General features: G+C 35.7%; 1 protein-coding gene across 1 annotated transcript in view; it reads right to left on the bottom strand.

Moving 5' to 3' along the window:
- MALRD1 (MAM and LDL receptor class A domain containing 1) overlaps window positions 1-22038 on the bottom strand; it is a 573786-nt gene that overhangs the window by 344011 nt on the left and 207737 nt on the right. Inside the window, exons 23-25 of the mRNA XM_055545367.1 lie at window positions 11405-11561; window positions 7631-7741; window positions 2940-3153 (exon numbers count right to left, since the gene is read on the bottom strand). Of these exons, the coding sequence (XP_055401342.1) occupies window positions 2940-3153; window positions 7631-7741; window positions 11405-11561 (482 nt within the window). The remainder of the gene's footprint in view (window positions 1-2939; window positions 3154-7630; window positions 7742-11404; window positions 11562-22038) is intronic.

The raw sequence follows: 22038 nt of genomic DNA, 5'->3' as shown, positions 1-22038 counted from the left end.
CATATTCTAGCTTTTACTGTAATTTTTTTGGGGGGAGCCATGGGTTATTAAACATGTCTTTCTTCTAAGTAACAAGGATTTTTCTTGTTTTTGCCTTAGAACTGATTTCCAGACTAATTCAAAGGATCAATCCATGTCACTTTAGTCCACTTAAAATTACTGATATTTACTTAGTGTTTAATAATTTTGTATGTACTTGAAATAGATGTCTGCAGTTGAGAAATACAGATTATTAATACAAGTGCCCATTAAGTTCAGATTATTAAATAATTATGCTGGTCAAATATCCTGTATCTTTGCTAATCACAGTTCAGAATTAAATTATTTTGAGTTTCCCTGAGATACTCTTAGTTGCGTACCAACAATAAATATGCTAATTGGAATATATAGGAAAACAAAAACATGACAGTTTTCTAAGGAGCCTCTACACCAATGGGAAAAAAATGTTTAAGATTTCAGATTTCTCAGATACACAAATCATTTTCTTTTTGACTATGTCCTGTATTTTCTAATATTTTATATCATAAAATAAAAAGTAATATTTCAACTTTCAGCCAAATTTTGCTTTCTGAGCCTATACTGCTCTACAGAAAATTAAAGCCACAGATACTTTGATGTATAAAGGATTATTTTATTTTCCTCTGTCAGAAATAGTCTATGTCTTTAAAAAATAGCTCATATTTTCCTATATCTAGGTGGTATATTTATACCAAATGATATTTTCGAAGTTTTATTAGAGTTGTGATATTTGTTCAGCCTTTACTTAGCATCTGAAAAAGTAAATAAATAAAATGAAAGAAACAAAAGAAGGACATACAAGTTCCAAAGATCATGAAACTTAAGGCTAAATTCTTGGTTGGTTGTCAGCCAAACTTCTGAAATCAGTTGCTATGGTGATTTTTTTTTAAAGCTTTTCTTCCTATTCCTCTGGGACTAATTAAAGCATCGAAGTTTATAGTATATGGAGGGTTAGCACTCATTATTCATATAGTAGGTTCTAGCCACTTATAATTAAAACATTTAAAACCATCAATATAGGAATGCAACTGAAGTTTTTAAATACATAATAAAATAAGCAGTGCTATATAAAAAGAAATCAAGTTCATGTAATAAGATACAATATTGAAATGTGGGATTTTTTTTTTTTTTTTTAAGGTTTGCTGTAACTTGGTTATTTTTTCTAAGGAGCTAAAAAAATATTCTTCTTATGTAATATTGGAAACTAATTCACCTTCCTATTCCAGTATTACTGATATCATAGCCCATTCAAATCATAGAGAGACTGGGAAATTAGCTCACCAAAAAGCACCTTCTGATACAACTTTTCCTCCAAAGGCTTATAATGATTTTTGTCTTTAGTTTTCCATACAAAAGAGCTACCAAGACAAATTTCAATGCATTTCTCTGACCCTCTCAGTATATCAGTATCCCCTTCCAAACACAGATAGAAGATGCTTAGAAATATTCATAGCATTATTATCTAAACACAAAGAGTAAAATTCAGCCAGAAATAAAATGTTACTGTAAACACTGAAAAAATGCATTAAATCATATCTTGGGAAAGATATAAATTGGCAACATTGCAAATAAAATTCAAGAGCATAATATCTGTTCTATTTGACTGATAACCTAACAAATTTGTGAGATACTCATATGAAAACAACAATGAAGAAAACGGAAAAGCATTCGATGCAGAAAATGACTAAATATGCAGCAAAAATATTCATAAGATACAGATAAATATTAATTAAGAATATAAGATTAGCCACACAGTTTTGCTTGGTTTCTATATTAGTAACAATGGATATTATAAGACATAATCCACAATTGAGGAAACAGTTATTGGATAGAAACAAGATTTCTACATCTATAAAATCTTTGGTTTTCCTAAGATTCAGCTGTACATAGAGGTGGTATGGTATTATAGCTTTGGCAAAGCAGTGAATCATAAACTAAAGTATCTGGAAACTTGGATCAACTCTGCCAGTGCCAATTTTATGAAATTTGACCTTATCTCAGCCATTCTTGTCAGCAGCTTTATCCACGGAAATCACTAATAATTAATACCTCCCCCCCCCTCCCCCGCCACCTCTTGGGTTTCTGTGACGATCAATTGGAGATTAATAGATAAAAGGGCTTTAAATGTTGAAAGTTGTATATAAACATGAGCTCTTATTATACTGAAGTTGTTCTTGTGATTCCAGATTTGGTTTCAAGAGGCAAAAAATAAAAAAGATCAAACTGAAACACACTAGCCCTGAAATTATTACTAGTAATAGTGGAATAATTTGTCTTAGTGGAATAATTAGCCTTCATTTTGACAATTTCACGGACTTCCCTGGATGAGCACACATGGCCCATTTAACTAAGGATGGTTTAATAGGTGCTGTTATTACAAGTTATAACAATACTACACAGCTTATAACAATATTACACAGCTGATATATATTTCCCTTAGGAGATAATTTTATACATTATCTGGATATTGATTTTGTTTTAATCCACTTCTCCCAGATCATAATTGACTCAAGGGAATGACAATTCCCTGAAATACATCAAAGCATCAAGGCTCGTCAACCTGCACGAGTTGGCTTTGATGGATGTTTGGCTTGTCTTCTCCTCCACAATTTATTTTATGTAGAAAATACATGTTTCAATTCAGTTTGTCTTTGAAGACATCTGTTTTCCAGTTAACCTCCAATTCTTCACACACAAACACAAAGTCACTGACTAGTTTCAAATGACATGTTTTTTAATGACTTAAGTAAATTAAGTATTGCATTTAGAATCATTAAAATGTATTTGAATGGTTAAACTACCTTACTTGCCTAGGCTTCTCCAATTATATACACTCTGTATTTTTCATCAATGAACCCATCGCAGGGAGGGAAGTGGTAGAGATAAAGACGACAGGAAGGAAACAGAACATGTGCACTCACCACAGATGAAAGGAGTCTCATCTGAATTATCAGCACAGTCATTCACAAAATCACATAGCTTGTCCTTGGCAATGCAGTGCTTGTTAGCACACGTGAATTCTTGAGCAGTACATGTTCTGTCTGCGCTTAGAAGTGGGGAACAATCTTGAAAGGAAATATCATCCACTGCTACATCTCCTATGTAACTGATACCACGTTTTGCCCTGAAGATAATCTTTAAAAGAAAAAAATAAAACCACTGAAAAAAACAACATCAGTAGACTCATTCATCAAGAATTTAAAACTTGGGAGACTGGGATAAACGTACATAGACTATTGATGCTGTTGTTTAGTTGCTAAGTCATGTCGACTGTTTTGCTACCCCGTGGACTGTAGCCCTCCAGGCTTCTCTGTCCATGGGAGTTCTCAGGCAGGAATACTGGAATGGGTAGCCTTTTCCTTCTCCAGGTGATCTTCCCAACCCAGGGGTCAAACCCACGTCTCCTGCACCGGCAGGCAGATTTTTTACCACTGAGCCACCTTAGCTTGAACACACTTTTGATATTATGTATAAAATAGATAACTAATGTGAATCTACCATATAGCACAGGGAATTCTACTCAACTCTCTGTGATGACCTAAACGAGAAGAAAATCCGAAACTGAGGGGATACATATATATATATATATATATATATATATATATATATATATATATATAGCTGATTCACTTTGTTTTATGGTAGAAACTAACACAACGTTGTAAAGCAATGCACTCCAATAAAAATTGTTTAAAAATTTAAAAATAGAGTTCAAAACCTGGGACAAACAGTAAATGCAGTACAGAACATAGGGCTTGAATCTGATAAAAATGACCCTGCCATCCGCATGACGAAACTGACCCAGGAAGGTGGAGGGACACTGAAGATCTGTACCAGACTCAACACATAGGAACGTGCGAGCAGCCACACTAGTGCCTCTCGTCTAGGTGTTTGAAGATGGGGCCTGAGAAACTGGCAGGAGTCACCCATCACTGCTGCCTCTGTAAACCTCAGGGCCAAAACAAGACCTGGGCGCTTGAGAGCCTCAACGAACAAAGAGGTAGGAGGCCCACCAGGTGACAGAATGTACCTAGAGACAGAAGATACAAGCGTACTTTTTTTTAAAAATTATATCCACTTACCATTTTTCTGATCTAGTCAACTCAACTAGTGTTTATCAAAAACATACCAAACCTCAAAACTACGAATTTTTTAAAAATTGGCCACCTCTTTGGACTTGACACAATTGTGATTTGTCTTTGATTAATAGATGTGATGAACAAAATTCTCAAGTGTGTCACTATTGGTCAGTGAGATGTCACTTCTATGGATTTTGATAGAAATGATGGAAAATAGAATAACAGTACTCACTAAAGTTTTCTAAGTGAAACTAATTCAGATAGTTTCTATTAAATTTGTTGGCAAGCTAAATATGTATTTGTGTGTTAACAGGAAATAGTCATATATTTTAAAGCAAACTTGGGACAATTAGAGATGAGTTAATAAGAAATACCTATTTATTGTCATCAAACTCTCAAATCTTTTTACCAAATCTAAACAACTATTTTTAGTTTTTCCTTAAGATATGATATATTTTTATACTACTATATGAAAAACCTAGCTGTTTTCCTTTTAAGATAATAACTGAAAATTCACATATTTTACATTATAAAAAATATACATTTTTATGTACAATAAATTCATGTATCAAATTTACATAAAAGGAAAAAATTATTTTTTTTCATAGTAGTTGTACTGGAAAAGAAAAATAAATTTGTGAGATATATTAAGAGCTTGGCTGTGATTAAGAAGAGGTAAAATTAGAATTATAAAGACAACTTTTTTATAAGAAAAATTAAGTCCAAGACAAATGGATACACAAACTGAAACAGATATTCAATTACTGGATTATCTGAACTCTTAAATACATAATGGATTGCTTCTGATTAAGAAATTATATAATTCTAAAAGTATCTCAATATTCATTTATTTGTCATCCTATAGATAAACCTTAGGTACTTTGCCATAATCCAATGGTCAAAATATCACTTACGTGTCAACGCTCCACACAATGTTGGTTAAGATTCCATAGACTTTAATACTGAATGTCATTAAACATTTTTAAAAGCACAAGTATATTTTTTCTACTACAATAAATAAAAGTTGGATCAATTATTTTATAAAACATAGGAAGCAATAAAGCATGGCATTTGTATTATGGACTTGCACTTGACCTGCCTGTACTTAAAGCCTATCACTGCCTTTGTGTAGTTATATAAATAGGGCAAGTTACTCAACTTTTAAATATCTCTGTATTCTAATCTATAAAATGGAGATAATAATATAAGTCCCTTATAACATTACAGGAATAAGTTTTTTATCCATAGAAGAGTACTTAGCATTTAGTAAGTACTATGTACATGACTGCTCTAGTTATAAAATTATTATAATTAAAGATTATGATTAAATTGTGGTTCTCAAATATAACTTTGAAAATGACCCAGTGCCGACTCAGTATATAATTTCTAAAAATACTATATACTTCTACTCGAAGGTTAAAGGCACTCATGTTTCTGATGCTAAAGAGAATGATACTGTAAAAATGGAAGAACAGTAGACAATATATATGCTCCATCACTATTTCTCCAGTGCGTAGTAATGTGCTTTCCTGCACATAGTAGGTTCTTAATATGCTTTTATTGAAGGAATGAGTGAATCATATTAAATATCAAATATTAACAAACCATTAAAATTTCATCTTAAGATTCAAACAACATGAGCATATTCCTCTGCAAATTCCCTATATGAAAAATTAAATTTCAGAAAGACTAAATTAATAATTGATTCCTCTGCTTAAAACCCTCTTAATGTTGTTTTGAACAAGATTTTACTATGCAAATATTCTACTTGCACAGAATAGTTAAGAATCCACTGCCTGAAGTGGAAGCTGACACCTGGCAGCAGCTGAACCTTCTTCATGTTTTTGGTGATGATCCTTCTTGCCTCTGTTAAAAGGTCTTGATGGTTAAACAGGTAGAATCCTTTAATAATAAATTTCACACAGTGCCAGGCCACTATATTGCTGTCCAATCTTTCTTATTCTCAAGTTGAACTTATTTCTTGTCCATTTCCTAAATTATCTACAAATGACCCTTCAGAAAACTAGGTTCCAGCAAGATAGATTTATTATACCTAACATTCTAAGAAACTGGGGATAATGCTGAATCAATGCCTTTATTTATTTATTTTAAAATGTTACCTTTTATTTAAGTCTTTATTGAATTTTTTTTACAATACTGCTTCTGTTTTGTGTTTGGCTTTCTGGCCAGGAGGCATGCGGGATCTTAGCTCCCCTACCAGGGATTGAGACCACACCACCTACATTAGAAGATGAAATCTTAACCCTTGAACAACCAGGGAAGTTACAAGTATCAGTGCCTTACAAGAGCTGTATCTAGCCTGTGCTTCCATTGGAGTTGAAATGGGCTGATCTATCAGATATGGCACATGACTGCAGATACAGTTACTGAATATTCACAGCTGATTTTACTACATTTGCTGTTATATAGTGGAGAAGGTAATGGAACCCCACTCCAGTACTCTTGCCTGGAAAATCCCATGGACGGAGGAGCCTGGTAGGCTGCAGTCCATGGGGTCGCGAAGAGTCGGACTCGACTGGGCGACTTCACTTTCACTTTTCAGTTTCATGCATTGGAGAAGGAAATGGCAACCCACTCCAGTGTTCTTGCCTGGAGAATCCCAGGGACAGGGGAGCCTGGTGGGAGGCTGTCTATGGGGTCGCACAAAGTCGGACATGACTGAAGCGACTTAGCAGCAGCAGCAGCAGCAGCTGTTATATAGAGGACTGGAAATGCAATCGTTAGCAAAGATAGTATACCATCTATAGATACATGTTGTAAATTCAAAGAATTCAGGCTTGTGCAGTTAAAACTGAGAAAAAATGACATAAATGGCTCTGGATTCTCACTTTCCCATATCCATTCTAAATCTTAACAGTTAAGCATTATCATCCAGTAAATATCCCTTCATGTCAGACAAAGCAAACCTCCAAAAGCAAAAATCACACATCCTAGGAGCTCTTTTTTGCCAAATAATCCATAAAAAATAAAATTCACATTAAATATCTTGTCACATAATTACTTTGGGGTTAAATGTTTTAATCTAGGTATCATTCGTTCTTTTCCTTAACTTTTAGGTCTTATCCTAATATTATTGTATTTTACATGAAGACAAATACAGCATCACACAATTTTGTGCTTCCCCAGATATTTTTCAGTCACGTAAACCTGTTTTCTCTAATAAGGTTCAACAATGCAGTGTACTTTCAAAGGTCTCTTTAATCAGGTTTGAAATAAATGAAGGTAATTACTCTACAGTCTCTGAGAATCTATTTGCAAAATAGAGTGGTGTATGAGACTGTGGAGGCATGACAGTTGTCACTAAAATTAAATATTCCTAGAAATATGGTTGTCTGATTAGGAACAAAATTAGGGCAGTCCAGAACTATAAATTCCTTATGGAAAATGCTAGATGGAGTGGTAAGAATTCATGTAACATATCAGAATGGGAATGGGAGGCCAGAAGACAGGGGTAGAGGAAATAAAGAAAAAAATCAACAAAACTCAATCATTATCTTAACTTGTTTACAAACCTGTATATGGGAATGAACACCTAAAAACAGCTCCACTTTTTTCCACTGTGCACCTTGCTGTCCACTTTGAGCCCACAATTTAGAAGTAACATTGTCTTTCTTGCTGAGTACCTGCAGAGATAAATCAAGTAAGAAGTATTGAAACACTGTGCCTTGATAAATTTTAAACATGTAGAATTTCCCCAGTATTTCTTTTAATTTTAATGTCAACATGAATCCCTGAGAGAAAAGCTCAGACATTTTTCATTAGATATCTTTGTTTTCTAGAACAGCACTGAGTCCCCCAGGGTACCTTACTAGCTCTGTGTAATAAAGTCGTGCATGAATATCTGTCTGTCAAGTCTGAAGGTATCTGGGCACCATTTAATTAAGAATTCTTAACTACCTTATCTTTTAAAATCTGACAGCAGGAACAACTTAAAGTTTCAATATTGAATAACAGTCATGTAGTCACATGAAAAGCACAGGATTATTTACTGAAACATAGTTTTGAGAATGACCTTGTGTTCAGTGGGGATGGTGAAATTACAACAGAAGCCAATTCAATTCCAATAGCACGTATGGGCGATATAAGCAGGCATCTTTTTATCTAAGCCAGTAAGAGTTCCCCACCCAATGAACTCTCACCAGTACTACTGGGGCGAGGGAGGGGGTGGCTTCCCAAGTGGCACTAGTGGTAAAGAACCCGCCTGCCAATGCAAGAGACTTAAGAGACATGGGTTCGATCCCTGGGTCAGGAAGATCCCCTGGAGGAGGGCATGGCAACCCACTCCAGTATTCTTGCCTGGAGAATTCCATGGACAGAGGAGCCTGGTGGGCTATGATCCATAGTGTTGTCAAGAGTCAGGCACAACTGAAGCGACTTAGAACACTCACATGAGTACTACTGGGCCCTCATTCTAAAGGCAAATTGAGACTCAGCAGATAAATAATCATGGCTCTTCATTTAGATGACACAAAAAGAGCCATCAAGGGAGTAATTGAGAAGAATAGTTTCACATTTTAAAATAACTGAATTAGATGATGTATTTAATTATATCACGACATTACTTTTTAACAACACAAATATGTACAATGGAATTATTATTCACATAAAGGTGTGGGAAGGTTTGGGTTTTTGAGAGTGAAGTTAATTTTGAATGCTTTAATCATTATTTTTTAAAGATGTTAAATAGAAATGGTTATTTTTACAAAGTTAGAGTTTTCAGAGTCATATAAAAATTAGTTTGCAACTAGCAAAAATACCACTAAATTCTTGGTCCATAAAATTCAGGTTGAATTTTAAACATATTAAAGTCAAGAAAACAGAATTTCTAAAAAATGTAAAAAATCATTTTTGAAGGATACTAAATGAGTCAAGGCTATGGTTTTTCCAGTGGTCATGTATGGATGTGAGAGTTGGACTGTGAAGAAGGCTGAGCACCGAGAATTGATGCTTTTGAACTGTGGTGTTGGAGAAGACTCTTGAGAGTCCCTTGGACTGCAAGGAGATCCAACCAGTCCATTGTGAAGGAGATCAGCCCTGGGATTTCTTGGGAAGGAATGATGCTAAAGCTGAAACTCCAGTACTTTGGCTACCTCATGCGAAGAGTTGACTCGTTGGAAAAGACTCTGATGCTGGGAGGGATTGGGGGCAGGAGGAGAAGGGGACGACAGAGGATGAGATGGCTGGATGGCATCACTGACTCAACGGAAGTGAGTCTGAGTGAACTCCGGGAGATGGTGATGGACAGGGAGGCCTGGCGTGCTGCAATTCATGGGGTTGCAGAGTCGGACACGACTGAGCGACTGAACTGAACTGAAAATGAGTGTATAGGAAATAGGTCTTCTTTGTATGAATATTGCTGTACATACAAATCACTAAAGACAACTGTGTTCATATAACATAGTACCAACATTTAATGTCCTTTTATTCAGCCATGCACAAAAATATGGATTGTATGTATTACCACTGTAATTATTTGATAATTAATTGCTTATAAAATTTAAGGCTGTTTTATAATTTTCCATCTACTAATGTAAAATCATATTTTGAAAAAAAAATGAAAGCCTATTTCAGACAATTAATCTCAACCACAAAATACACCCACTAAATAATTCTCATTTTTCTTATGGAAACCCTGTAGTCAGTTGTATTGATTGTTTTCTCTAAAACAATTTTTAAAGAATCAGTGTAACACAGAGGTAAATTATAACTTCAATCCACAAGCCTACTTGGATGTTTTCAGGTTATTATATGCACACATCATATACACAAACAGGTTTACTCTTTAACTGTTTTTGGTGAGAAGTCTCATCTATAATAAGTAAAACTATTCTTCCAAAATTGATTTATAAATTTAACATATTTCCAATTAAAAAAGTAAAAGCATTTTAAAAATAAGATATGTTTATCTAATTTGGGGGGATATAATACTTAATATTGCCAGAAAAATCCTAGAATAATACTAAAATTACATCAAGCTAGCTGAAAAGAAATGGATAAGCAGGTGATCTGCAGTGTATTTCTCTCTACTTGTTGGGAAAAAGAAAGCAGGTAACCCAAGTGTCACCTCTTTGCAAATATACTAAATATAGGGCTTCCCTGGTGGTCCAGTGGTTGGGAGTCCTCCTGACAATACAGGGGACATGGGTTCAATCCTTGGTCCAGGAAGATCCCACATGTCATGGAGCAAGTAAGCCTGTGCAGCACAACTACTCAGTCTGCACTCTAGAGGCTGCAAGCCGCCACTGCTGAGCCCACAGGCCACAACCACTGAAGCCTGCAATGCCTTGGGCCTGTGCTCCGCAACAAGAGAAGCTGCCACAACGAGAAGCCTGCGCACCGCAACTAGAGAACAACCCTGGCTTACCGCAACTGGAGAAAAGCCAGCACACCGCCCTGAACATCCAGCGCAGTCAAAAAAAATTAATTTTTTAAAAAGATACTAGAAAGAGATAACAATGGAGTGTGATACATAATTCTATATTGAATTAAAATTTTCCTACAAAAGATTCTATTGGGATAGTAGACAAGAAAAAGAATCTCTGAGTGAAAGATACATTAGAGTTGCCTGTGAGATTTTTGCAACCTTTTGTGAGTTTCAAACAGTTTAATATATATGTGTGTGTGTGTGTGTGTATGTGTGTGTGTGTATATATATATATATATATATATATATATATATTTTTTTTTTTAACCAAGAAACAATTTGAAAGAGACTATTGGAGAATGCAGCACCACTGCATCAAAGACAACAAGAATGCACATCCAAATAATCATCCAAGTGCTTATATTCATTTGTTGTGTTATTCACAGAATATTGACTCTGAAACCTATATGACATATTTCAAGTGTAAAACAGTATCACACAGTAGCTGTAGCCTCAGAATATTCATAATCATATACAACATTATAAACTATACGTCAATAAATTAAAAAAAAAACAAACATGAGGTCAACTGGCTACTTGAGTTTTGAAACAAACTTTATATGTTTATAAATGGTCTTGACACACTTTTATATGTCAAATATATTTGAAAAAAAATAGAAGAGAAAATAAAATGACCTAAAATAGACCATAATCATAAATAGGGTAGTTAAAAAAATTCTATTAGACATTCAGCTCCAATTCTACTAAATTTTTTCAGTCATAATGTTTTGAAACCAGTTGATAATTGTTGGTAATTGTCCATTTCTCATTTATTAGCAGACTATATATTTTAATAACACTAAATTGTATAGTATGAATTTTTATAGAACGAATTTGGAAAATGCCATTGCCTAAGCAGTACCTGGAGAGAACCAACTGTGGCACCATTCATATGAGTCCAGAACACCAGGGTACATTTTGGTCCCGTGCGTGAAATGACAGGAGTAAGGATATCAGCTATGTCACCAAAATTTCCATTGGAACTATCAGCATACAGGTACCAGCCGTCTGCGGTATTTCTAGGGAAAGAAGGATGTGTTTATCAGATAAAAATGAAGAAGAAACTCATAAATACAGTTTGTCATTGATCATACATTACAGTTCTGTAATTTGTCCTAAGAATATAACATGCTGTTTAGCATAATGATGACTCATAACCTTCAGCACAGACATTCTTCTATTTTAATTTTGAATCTATGTAGCATTGGTACAATGTGCAAAAATTATGGTAAAGGCTGAAATTACCAATCTAACATGTAATGACTTGATCTTTTTTTTTACAGCAATACTACCAATACTCTGATCAGCTTTGTAGAGCTTATTTTTATGTGGGTAAAATGAGACTTTGAAACACTGAAAACATTTAGAAGAGGCATAAAAAATGTAACTATAAATATAAATAATTAAAGCATGAAAAAGAGAAATGAACTGTCCTGGGGTTCTATTAACTGGTCTAAAGTCTTTCAGGTTCAAATTTATTTCCTCTATTAGGTCAGTTTCACTTAAACATATTTTAATAAATTGGTAGATAATTTTTAATGTGTGTCTTTTCTCTCTGAATTTCATACAGGAGAGGGAAACTAATGATGGAAACAAATATCAGCATAATCTTGCCATAACGGATAGAGTTTATACCCCCATTTTAATTATCAATTCAAAAAAGAGATAAGACATGCTATGCAACATAGAGCTTTTTGAAATATTAAATAAGGAAGTGATTCCTCAAAACTTGGGCATTCTGGCATTCTTTCACTTCTTTGATTAATTAGCTTTCACAGCACTTTTTCACCACATGTACCATAGAGTTTAAACTTGCTACTTATTAAAACCATTTGGAAAGCTGTATAACTTCTGGAGGAAAGTAGTATGAAATATTAATAGTAAATAGATGGAGAGAAAGAGCAAAGTGTCCCTTCAGTCACCACATGTTTACTGAGTCAGTCTTTCGAGTCTTACTTATCCGGCAGTGGGAATGTGACTGTGGACAAGATACATGACAGGGCTGAGCCCTGGCCACAGCATTTACTAGATGGCATTTTAGGCAAGTTATTTAACCTCTCTGAACCTACTGCTCTCTTTGTTTATAAAATAGGATAGCTCCATGTTATTAACAGGAGTTAGAAATAAGTGGAACCTCTAACACAGTACCTGGCCCATCTAATATATTTAATAAATGGGAGTTGTGATTTGTGATTATGTTTGTGTCACTAATTGTTGCTAATGGAATAAAGAATTTAGTGTCCTATGAACTACACAGGTTATGAATTAAGATTATTTTTAAGAGGCAGTATTATCACATTAAATTGTCAGAATTGTGTGTCAATGACTAAACAGTTCCAGCTTTTTTCCTTGTGTGTGCTTAATATCCTAGGATCCCACAGATGCTGAGAACAAAGATGAATACATGAATTATTCAGTGGTTCAGGATTCACTGAAATTCAGCTCCATTTAAGTAGATTTTTTCCCCCAAAATTGGCAAACTGACTCTAAGCTTAATATAGATATCCAAAGAACTAAGAATAGTCATTTTATCACAAAGGAGAACAAAGTTGAAGAATTTACTTGATCAGATATCAAGATTCATTATAAAGGTAGAATAATCAAGATAGAGTTGTACTGGAGTAAACAGAAAAACAGGCCAGATAAATGGATAAAAAAGTCTTAAAATTCTATACATATTTATACATCTGATTCATGAAAAGCTTAGTTCTTCAGAGCAGTGAAGGAAAGGACAATCTTTTCAATGTGGACTGAATAAATTATGTAGTCCTATGGGGAAAAAAGAAACCTTGATTTCACAGCATTCAAAAACAATAAATTACAGATAGAATATACCTGAAATATGAAAAGTAAAATAATAAAGCTTGTCTATGGTTTTTCCAGTGGTCATGTATGGATGTGAGAGTTGGACTGTGAAGAAAGCTGAGCACCGAAGAATTGATGCTTTTGAACTGTGGTGTTGGAGAAGACTCTTGAGAGTCCCTTGGACTGCAAGGAAATCCAACCAGTCCATTCTAAAGGAGATCAGTCCTTGGTGTTCTTTGGAAGGAATGATGCTAAAGCTGAAACTCCAGTACTTTGGCCACCTCATGCGAAGAGTTGACTCATTGGAAAAGACTCTGATGCTGGGAGGGATTGGGGGCAGGAGGAAAAGGGGATGAGAGAGGATGAGATGGCTGGATGGCATCACCAACTCGATGGATGTGAATTTGAGTGAACTCCGGGAGTTGGTGATGGACAGGGAGGCCTGGCGTGCTGCGATTCATGGGGTCGCAAAGAGTCGGACATGACTGATGCTTTTGAACTGTGGTGTGGAGAAGACTCTTGAGAGTCCCTTGGACTGCAAGGAGATCTAACCAGTCTATCCTCAACAAAATCAGTCCTGAATATTCATTGGAAGGACTGATGCTGAAGCTCCAATACTTTGGCCACCTAATGCGAAGAACTGACTCATTGGAAAAAACCCTGATGCTGGGAAAGATGGAGGGAGGGAGGAGAAGGGGATGACAGAGGATGAGATGGTTGGATGGCATCACCAACTCAATGAACTTGAGTTTGAGTAAACTCCGGGTGTTGGTGATGGACAGGGAGGCCTAGCATGCTGCAGTCCATGGGGTTGCAAAGAGTCAGACACGACTGAGTGACTGAACTGAACTGACTATATAACTACATATTTATATAAGGAAGAACAACAGGATGAAATACTGCCAAATGGTAATTTTATATCTTTGGGGCCATGACTATTTCATCTCTTACACAGTGTCTGGTTCACTCTCAACAATACTTGATACTCTCAATAATACTTGATACTCTCAAAAATACTTGATAAGCAAAAAGTACTTTTAAAATCACATGTGAAAACAAAAACACCAAGGGAATACTAGAGCTGTAGATCAGATGATATTACACAAGAAAATTTTATAATAATATGTTCCAGGCTAGGGGAGAAAAAATATAAAAAGATAGAACAGTATGAATAGATTTGGAGACCATGGAAGTATTTGGTGATTAAAAGTCATAATTCTAGTAACGATAAAAGCATTTAATCAATGGTTCTTCAACTGGAGGTCCTTGTACTAATTTCACAGCAACTAGACAATGAAAAAATACAAGTGCTTCATTTCCCCCAACAATACAATTCGAGAAAATTCAATCACAATAACAAAAGTACATGAATTATTGGAACAATTCTAATTATATTCCCTTGAAATATCCCCTCACCTGCAAAGAAAAGGAAAAAGGGAGACATTTCAGGAGATCCATTTGAAAAATGAAAACAATACCACTGCATTTGTGTTTTAACACTGTCCTATGAACACTGGGCTTCCCCAACGATCAGCAGTAAAAGAATCTGCCTCCAAGCCAGGAGACATGGGTTTGATCCCTGGGTCAGGAAGATCCACTGGAGGAGGAAATGGCAACCCCAGTATTCTTGCTGGAAAATCCCATGGACAGAGCAGTGTGGAGTGCTACAGTCCACAGGGTGGCAAACAGCTGGACACAACTGAGCAACTGAACATGCAGAAGCACACCTACACAGTACCAATGTAAAAGTATATCATCTGGTTACAGTTTTATAGGCCTTAATTGAGGACATATGATGTATGCATGATGTCTAATGGAAAGTGAAGAATTATCCAAGCACGTGCCTGAGATGAAATTATTTGAGCACGTACCTGCAGAGGAAATCAACTCCCCTCCTGGAAAGAGTACAGCAGTAATGATCATACCTAACAGTACTGCCACTCATAAAACATCAGCATCTCTCTCCCAGCCTTCAAACTGTCTTTTCTCATACAGGGCAGGAAGTATGATGTTTTATAGAAATACACCTTTTCTAATAAAACATAGCATAAACCACAGTAGTAAAGGTTTAAAGAAAGCACAGCTTTATATCCAGGTGTCACAAAAGTAAAGATCCAGGCGATGATATAGAAGTCACTAAAAAGTCATTATAAAAAGAGATCTGATTTACAGTCATGCTATTTTTTAAAATGCTGCCTAAGTATCATAGGATAATCAGTTTCTAGAGCCTCAGTATTACACAGATTAAGTAATTTAAAAATTGACATTTCCCTCTTTTTTGAGAAGTGAAGTGAAGTGAAGTGAAGTTTCTCAGTCATGTCTGACTCTTTGAGACCCCATAGACTGTAAAAAATAAACCCTTGCATGGACAAATCAAAATATACAGGTACAGTATGAGGGACATATTCTTCAGGCTTATCCTCTGTGTTGAGATATATCTTATGATTATAATACTGTAACAGGCTGTTGTATTATACCTGATGATACACGTGTGACTGAAAGTTGTCATGAACTTGATTACCTGCACGAGTAGCAGAAAATACAAAGTGTTCAACAGTATAATTCTCCTGGGGATTTCCATAGTATCACCCTCATGTGTGCAATGAACCATCCTTGCCATGTGTAACTGCTCCCCACCCCTCCTACCAGCTCCACAATCTGATCCACCGACTGCTGGAGTAACCTTCTTACATAAGACAGAACACTCAGAGTTCTCATGTGGGATTTTTAGAATATAAGGGAAAAGGAACATTCTTTCTTGAGTGTCAGGACATAACTCCACCCCCATCCCTGACCCCCACCCAGGTCTGAAACCAGATGTGTAGGATTCCAAAATTCCACATATGCCCTCTACATTCTGCTGGAACATTGCAAAAGACCAAAAAAGAAAAAGGTTCTATTTGATCTTATTGGTCCTTTACAATATACATTTGATTCTACCATCTAGCTTAGAAATCTTCAATACACCTTTACTTACTCAAAGTGAGATCCCTGAACTAAATTGTATGTTCCTGGATTGCAAGTACATAAGAAGCCTTGGTAAAATACACATCAATTCATTACATACACTGTCCTGATCAGCCGACTATTTTGTTTAATTTTTTTAATAGTTAGAATTTCTTGATAAAGGAAGCATTGAATTAATTTGCTTCTGGTGCAAGCTTGTTGATATCATCATTTTCTTGTAATAAGCCTGTCCACAGAGCAGTCTTTCATAACGAGAAAAAGTGAGTTAGTCGCTCAGTTGTGTCTGACTCTTTGTGACCCTGTGGACTGTAGCCCACCAGGCTTCTCTCTCCATAGAATTCTCCAGGCAAGAATACTGAAGTGAGTAGCCATTCCCTTCTCCAGAGGATCTTCTCAACCACAAAACCCAGGTTTCCTGAATTGCAGGCAGATTCTTTACCATTTGAGCCACCAGGGAAGCCTCTTTCAGGCCGAATTGGTATCTTAGTGGGGGTCAGAGAACTTTTTTTCTGTGAAGGCCACACAGAAAATATTTTAGGTTTTGGGGGTCATATGGTCTTTGCTACAACTATTCGACTCTGCAGCATGATAGCATCCATGGACCACTTAAATGAATGATTATAGCCATGTTCAAAAAAAATCTACACTAACAAAAACAGGCATTAGGCAAAAACTGGCCCACAGACCACAGTTTATTCAGCACCATTTTTTGGATAAAAGCCTCAACTCATCGGGATCTGAGAAATAACTTTCTATACTAAAATCCAGCTTAAACTTTCATATATTATTTCACTCAGCCACCCAGATTTATACTCATTGTATGTGTTCATGCACTTACTTGAATACATCATGTATTTCCTTCTCTCTGTCTCCCTTATGTTGGTCTTTCTTCTGGACAATGTATAACCTCTGTTGCTGTTCAGTCACCTGGTCATGTCCAACTCTTCGCGACCCCATGGACTGCAGCATGCCAGGTCTCCCTGTATCTCACCATCTCCCAGAGCTTGCCCAAGTTCATGTCCATTGCATCAGCCATCCAGCCATCTCATTCCCTGAGATGAGATAACTTCTATCCTTAGTCTTTTTCCTAAAGATTTACCTTCCATAGCATCTCTCAAGTATATTCTCCTTTCTCAGTTCAGCTCAGTTGCTCAGTCGTGTCCAACTCTTTGAGACCCCATGAATTTCAGCACTCCAGGCCTCCCTGTCCATCACCTACTCCCAGAGTTCACTTAGACTCACATCCATCGAGTCAGTGATGCCATCCAGCCATCTCATCCTCTGTCGTCCCCTTCTCCTCCTGCCCCCAATCCCTCCCAGCATCAGAGTCTTTTCCAATGAGTCAACTCTTCACATGAGGTGGCCAAAGTACTGGAGTTTCAGCTTCAGCATCAGTCCTTCCAAAGAAATCCCAGGGCTGATCTCCTTCACAATGGACTGGTTGGATCTCCTTGCAGTCCAAGGGACTCTCAAGAGTCTTCTCCAACACCACAGTTCAAAAGCATCAATTCTTCGGCACTCAGCTTTCTTCACAGTCCAGCTCTCACATCCATACATGACCACCGGAAAAACCATAGCCTTGACTAGACGGACCTTTGTTGGCAAAGTAATGTCTCTGGTTTTCAATATGCTGTCTAGGTTGGTCATAACTTTTCTTCCAAGGAGTAAGCATCTTTTAATTTCATGGCTGAAGTCACCATCTAGATTTTGGGGCCCCCAAAAAATAAAGTCTGACACTGTTTCCACTGTTCCCCATCGATTTCCCATGAAGTGATGGGACCAGATGCCATGATCTTCCCTTGACTCTAAATTCCTTGATTCAAAATCACTCCCTCACCCAAGAATTCCATATCATTTTATACATAACTTTTAGATGCATTTTTCATATTAGATTTTAGTTCATTGAATATGAAGCTAAAAGTGAAAGTGAAGTCGCTCAGTCATGTCTGATTCTTTGCCACCCCATGGACTGCAGCCTACCAGGCTCCTCCATCCATGGGATTTTCCAGGCAAGAGTACCGGAGTGGGGTGCCATTGTCTTATCCATGCCTTCTGCCACTGCCTTCTCCATATGAAGCTAAAGTCTCACATAAACATATGAAGGCATATATTTTAACTTAACCTATTATGGTATCTAGAACAGCTTGTAAAATGGCTTAAACTCAACGGGTGCTTAATAAATATTTACTGAATGTTTTGCTAAATAAAAGCAGTAGATATTTCTTGCTTTTCTATAAAAAAATTCTTCTTTACAAATACAATTTGCACCTCAATTGTGAAAAAGGGATTTAATTTGAGCAGTCCCTTTTAGATTTCTCTTTCCTAGTCTTATGAAACAAAAAAATGAAAAAACATTTGTTGAAATTTTATATAACCACCTGGGGTTTTATCAACACAAAATTTAATAACAAAGGTATTAAAGCCAACTGTTTTAATTAGGAGCATCCATGGTTCTTGTTTCAATATTGTATGACATTCCCTGGAGAACAGCTCTTTGTGAGGCAAGAAGAAATATATTTAAAAGATAACAAGTGATAAATATAGAGGTCTTATATGGAAACTCCTAAATTTACACAATGCAGCTGTATTTATCATCTAATTCCAAAACAGGAATTTAGAATGCTCATGTATGTATATTCTTTGTTAAATAGATTTCAGACCAAAGAAACACTAGCTTCTACAATGTATAAAATATTGGAATTTTTAGATCAGTCTTTAAATTAGCATGCATTTAAATTAGGGAGTATTAAATAATAGTTGATTATTTGATACTTGCAACAAGACTAAGAAAGTAGGATTATTCATTACTATTTCATACATGAGATAACTAAAACAATTTGCCAGTGGTAATTCTTTTGCAAAATACTGAAGTCAGGACTGGGGACTTAGCTTCATCACCCCATGCTTTATACTCTTTTTAAAATAAGAACACCTGATTTATGCTTAGATAGAACTGACATTTTTACAAAATAACCTTCCTATTCAAGCATGTATTTCCACTTATCTATTTTTCAGTGTGCCTCAGAAGTTATTTTTTAAACTGCATTATAATTAATATACAGTAAACTGCTTATATTTCAAATGTTAAGTTTGATGGTTTTTAATAACCTTTTACATCTGTATAACCACCACACTGGATATAGAACATTTCTCTTACCCCAGAATATCTCCTACTAGTTGTCCTATAAGTATGATGTCTGAATTAGCAGCATTAGCCTCACCTGGACACTTTTTAAAATGCTAATTCTTGGGCCCTATCTCAAACCTACTGAATCAGTAACTCTGGGGTAAGGTTCATTCAACAAATTTTTCAGCTTATTCTGGGGCATGTTAAATTTTGAGACCCATTGCTCAAAATTGCTAACAGTTAAAAGTTGCTAAATGAAGATGCTAATCCAAAAGGAATATGCAGAAAAATAAACATTCAAGCTTCATTATCCTTCCTGAAATGAACACTCTAGGGACGATAACTTTGAGATTAAAGAATTTTTTTTAATAATTGTTAGAACAATACATTTTCCATTATATAATGTGAAAAAAGGTCCTATGTTTTAGTAGTAGAAGGAGAAGAGGAGGAAAAGGAGGAAGAGAAGAAGGAGGTGGGGACAGTAGGGAGGAGAAAGGAAAAGGAAAAAATGGTTAGGAGAAGTAAGATATCCATTTGCAAAATAATGAAGTTGGACCTTTACCTTTATATCACACACAAAGATTAAATCAAAATCCTAAACATAAGAGCTATAAAACTCTCAGAAGAAAGTTTAGAGGAGGACTTTCCTTGGGGGTTTAGTGATTAAGACTCCATGCTCTCAGTGCAGGGGGCAGAGGTTCAATCCCTGGTCAGGGAACTAAGATCCCACATGCTGCATGGCACAGCCCAAATACAGACTAGGGAAAAAGCCTCATGACGTTGAATTTGGCAGCTATTTGTTGGCTATGATACCAAAAGCAAAGGTAACCAAAGGAAAAATAGATAAACTGAACTATGCCAGAAGTAAAGCTTGTATGCATCAATGAACACTAACAACAGAGTGAAAAGTCAGCACATAGAATCTGAGAAAATATTTGCAAATCATACTCTGATAAGAGATTAATATCCAGAATATACAGAGAACTCCTACAACTCAACAATGAAAAACAAAAACCCCATTCAAAATGAGCAAAGGACATGAATAACTATGCAAATTAGCTAAGCACATACAAAGATAGTCAATGTCACTATCATTAGGGAAATACAAATCAAATGTGAAATGTGATATCATTTTTCACTCACTGGGATGGCTATTATAAACCCCTCCCAGGAAAAAAAAAAATGCTGTCAAGAACGTGGAGAAAGAAATGTTTATTGTATATGTAAAATTGTATGTTAGATATATTTTGTCATAATAAAAATTTTGAAAAGACTTTAATAGGAAGCAAATTAAAGATCTTGTTATCTTTCTGGGAAAAAAAAGCATTCACATTATTTGAATCTAATATTTAATATCTTCCAATATTTGCTTTATTCCTCTTACCATAATTATATAAAGAAAATATTTGTTGTTATTGTTCAGTCTCTCAGTCACATGGACTTTTTATCTTAAGCATGGTACACATAAAATCAAATCTCCTCTAATTTACCCAGTGGATCTTACCACTATCATCATTTTCTACAGGTTCCATGTCATGAAAAAGACTGAGAAGCCCAACTATATTCAAGTTTTCTTTCCTTCTACTGGCCACTTAATTTAGTTTTACAAATATAGTAGCTGAAAGTCAAAAGAGAAATGAGAATAAGCAGAAGTATAGCATTCTGTATCAAAAAATATATATATATGTAATGGAGAGATAACTGCTTGGACATATTTTCCTTTTGAAAAGCAGTTGCGCTGATTCCACAATCTAAAATCAGCATAAGCCTGCTAGTGTCAAGGAGGTAAAAGAAATGTACAAGCCATCTCTGTTAATAGGCAATAGGCTTGTCGGATGTAAATGGCATCACAAGTATGCAAATGAGTCATATTTTCCAGTCAGAGTCTTATTCATTCAACATTATCAGGGTCTGATAAAAACTAAAATGTTCCATGCTCAAATTTTAAATGATTCCTGTATTTGAATATTTTTCAATATTATTAAAGCTATGGTGCCTTGAGATTAAGCACTTCTACCTTTTTACCATTTTTTTAAAATGCCACACTGTACTAGAGATTAAATTAGCAATAAAGTATGAGTGAGGAGCAGCTATGATGTGTAAAACTATCTGTTGTCCTGTGTTGCACACAGAAAGCTGACCCTCAGATCTCTGCATCTGTACAGAGAGCAGGTAATTCGGTTCTGGTTCTTAACCTTCTCACAATCACACTGATGAAAGGGGATTCATTGTGTGCCATGAATTCCCTGTGCCAGGCCACCGAAGTTCAACATCAGTATTTTAAAGCCTTGTATACTTGGTTAAGGATGATCATGAACTATCATTCTTTGACCTTTACATTATTCTACAGCACTGCTCATCAGCAGTTGCTGTTATCAGTTATTTATAGTATCACTGGTCTGTGTTGGAAAGGGCAACCTAAATTCTGAATATACAAAAGATGTAGATCATGTTAGAAGTATTTGAAAATGTAAACAAACACTACCACAGTGTTTTGTGGCTAATCCTCTGTTTTCCTAATAACGTGAATACAGAATGTCACAACTGGAATCTAAACTAAGGCAATGCTAGTAATGAAACAAACATGGTACAAGCTA

This window comes from Bubalus kerabau, chromosome 13, assembly GCF_029407905.1.
Source record: "Bubalus kerabau isolate K-KA32 ecotype Philippines breed swamp buffalo chromosome 13, PCC_UOA_SB_1v2, whole genome shotgun sequence".
Taxonomy (NCBI): domain Eukaryota; kingdom Metazoa; phylum Chordata; class Mammalia; order Artiodactyla; family Bovidae; genus Bubalus; species Bubalus kerabau.
Note: the sequence above shows the minus strand (reverse complement) of the source record. Positions and strands in the feature narration are given on the sequence as shown.